This window comes from Cupressus sempervirens, chromosome 9, assembly GCF_028749045.1.
Source record: "Cupressus sempervirens isolate cs-2001-9-10 chromosome 9, ASM2874904v1, whole genome shotgun sequence".
NCBI lineage: Eukaryota > Viridiplantae > Streptophyta > Pinopsida > Cupressales > Cupressaceae > Cupressus > Cupressus sempervirens.
In genome coordinates this window covers 144,741,225-144,744,040 of record NC_143126.1, presented here as the reverse complement: position 1 = coordinate 144,744,040, position 2,816 = coordinate 144,741,225, and the positions used below count along the sequence as shown (strand labels likewise).

General features: G+C 49.8%; 1 protein-coding gene across 1 annotated transcript; it reads right to left on the bottom strand.

The window, feature by feature from the left end:
- Positions 1–362: 362 nt before the first annotated feature.
- LOC149537922 (uncharacterized) lies at positions 363–2,504 on the bottom strand. The gene has a single exon (XM_089802396.1). The coding sequence runs from the start codon at positions 2,502–2,504 to the stop codon at positions 363–365; it is 2,142 nt and encodes a 713-aa protein (XP_089658522.1).
- Between the last annotated feature and the right edge of the window lie 312 nt (positions 2,505–2,816).

Genomic DNA, 2,816 nt, shown 5'->3' with positions numbered 1-2,816 from the left:
CAGGCCAAAATGGGGGAGTGACAGGGGAAGGCTAGGGGACATACCCGGGGGGGTAGGAAAGCTCGAGAAGCATCAAGGGCGATGCTGAGTCTTAAGCGAGCCCAGGAGAGGTTGCCAAGACAAGCTGATGGACCATCCATCATCTCGATTGAGGTTGATGGGATGATAGTTAATTTCAATAGCTTCCTTAAGTTTTCTTTTGAAGAAGTTATCCTCCTTGGAAAGAATTTTGGCAGCCTCCAGACAAATGTGATGCTTGGTGGCCGAAGAATGCTCAGCAAGGGCAGATTTATGGGTTCTATCATGTCTGATATCTGCACCATGCTCCCAAATTCTGGTACGAAAAGAATGACCTGTTTCCCCTATGTAAGGGGCCCCATAAGAGCACTCAATCTTGTAGACTCCCGAGTCGAGGAAAGAGTCTTTGGTGCCTTAAGGGGAGGAACTCGATGACGTAACTGCGAAAGGGGTTTGAAAGCAGTATGAAGACCCTTTTTAGATAAGATCTTGGCCAACTTCTGAGAGATGCCATCAACAAAAGGAAGGGTGGCAAATTGGGGAGGCTGGTTGGGTGGAGGACTGAGGGTACACCTAGAAAGAAAGAAGGACTTGGCTCGGTTGATAGCCTTAGAGATCTGCCTATGAGAATATCCATTTAACATGAATACTTGACGAAGATGAGTGAGCTCTTCATGCAAGTTGTCATCATCACAGATTCTGAAAGCTCTGAGGGCGAGGGTCTTAAGGATGCCAACCTTCTGGCTGGGGTGATGGTGGGAGGATGTGTGCAAGTACAAGTCAGTGTGGGTGGTTTTGTGGTGAACCTTGCGACCGAATGACCCATCAGCCTTTCGGATAAGAAGGACATCTAGGAAAGGCAACTGATAGTCAGATTCGAGCTCTTTGGTGAAGGAAATGTTGGTGACCAAACTGTTGATGTGAGAGTGAAATAGTTCAAGGTTCTCAAGCCCATGTGGCCAACAAACATTAGTTTCATCAACGTATCGTTTCCACCATTTGGGTTTGAGGGGGAAGGACTGGATAGCCATCTCCTCAAAATACTCCATGAAGAGGTTGGCGATGACTGGGGAGAGGGGCGAACCCATGGCTACTCCATCGACTTGTTCATAGAAGACATTTTGGAAAGAGAAGAAGGTGGATCTTAAACAAAGCTCAACCAACTCTGCGATCTCATCCCCGACCTTGCGTTCGACAAGATTGATGGAGTCAAGAATGGGGACCTTGGTGAAGAGGGAAACCACATCAAAACTAACCAAGATATCGCTAGGTTCCAACTTGGTGTCCTGAATGAATTGGACAAAATGGTTGGAGTCTTTGATGAAAGAGTCAGACTTTCCTAGCAGAGGCGAGATGATCTTGGCAAGGTGGGAGGCCAACAAGTATGTGGGAGAGCCAATGGTATCCACAATTGGTCTTAAAGGGATGCCACGTTTGTGAATTTTCGGAACCCCATAGATGCGAGGGGTCACCTCTTTAGAAGGCAACAGTTTTTTCTTTGTTGACTCATCAAACGAGGACTTGGCCAAACTGGACTTAACTCTCGTAAGGATTAAAGAGCAAGGGTTGCGAGAGAGGATCGTGTAGCTACTCGGATCTGAGAGTAAGTCCAGAACTTTAGACACATAGTCCTGCCTGTTCATCACCATAGTGGCATTACCTTTGTCCGCTTTGGTAATGACAATGTCATTACTGCGAATTAAGTCATGGAAGGCGCGCATCTCAGAATTGGGGATATTGCGCTTGGGTGGCTTGGCATGCCTCAGGGCCACCGCATAGTCTTGCCTAATTTCTTCGGCGACATCCGTAGGTAGGCCACTAATGGCGTTCTCAATCTCAATCAAAAATTTGACATGAGGGATGGCAATAGGGGTGCAAGCAAAATTGAGACCTTGCTTAAGAAAATTAAAGAACAGCGGGTCAATGTTGGCACTAGATAAATTGACCACGATTTTATTCTCCCAATCGTGAACCAAAGAGGTGGAAAGAGGAGAGCTCGGGGGTACAGGCATAATAGGGGGAGTCCCCAACGAGACCGAGGAGGGCGAGACATCCCGAAAGGTGAAAGGAGAGGAGGTCTCACCGGGAAGGGAAGGCAAGGAGGACAAAGGGATAGGAGAAGACGACGCAGGCAAGGTCGAACTGAGGCCTAAGGTAGTGGCTGCGGGGGCTACTGACATAAGGTCGGCGCACCTTTGGGTGACATGACCTGCACCAATAAGGGGAGGTGGTAGGTGCGAGGGGCACCTCAATCCATCAAATCTACGATCTGCTGATTTAATGCGAGACTTAACAAGCACGAAAGAGGAGGACGCGTGAACAGGAGGCGTACCTAGGCAAGATGGAAGAGATCCGTTGAGCAAAGATGACCGTTGAGAAGGGGAGGACCTCTGATTGAGCGCGCCAAGGATGGGAGACCGCTGCAACCAATTACTGGAGGACCTCGTGTTAGGAATGACCAAGGGGTCGCTGTGCTGCCTGCGCATATTTGCCACCAACGAGTGGAGAGGATCAGGGCTGGAAGCGCTCCGAGGAGAGACACACGGGTCCAAGATGGGAGAAGGCGCTGGAGTGATGCTCTGCAGAGCTGGAGCCAAGCGTCTGGGTGAAGAAGCAACCAATGAGGGATAATGGAAGACTCGCAAGGAAGGAGCGCGCCGGGTTGAAGATAACCGGTCTGGATCATGCGAGTGATGAGGACACGTAGGTGCAAGAGGGGCCACGGGATTGCCAAGCACAGGAGCAGACAGGCCAGCGTGGTCTACCACTGCATTGGGGACATCAGCCAAAGAGGAGGC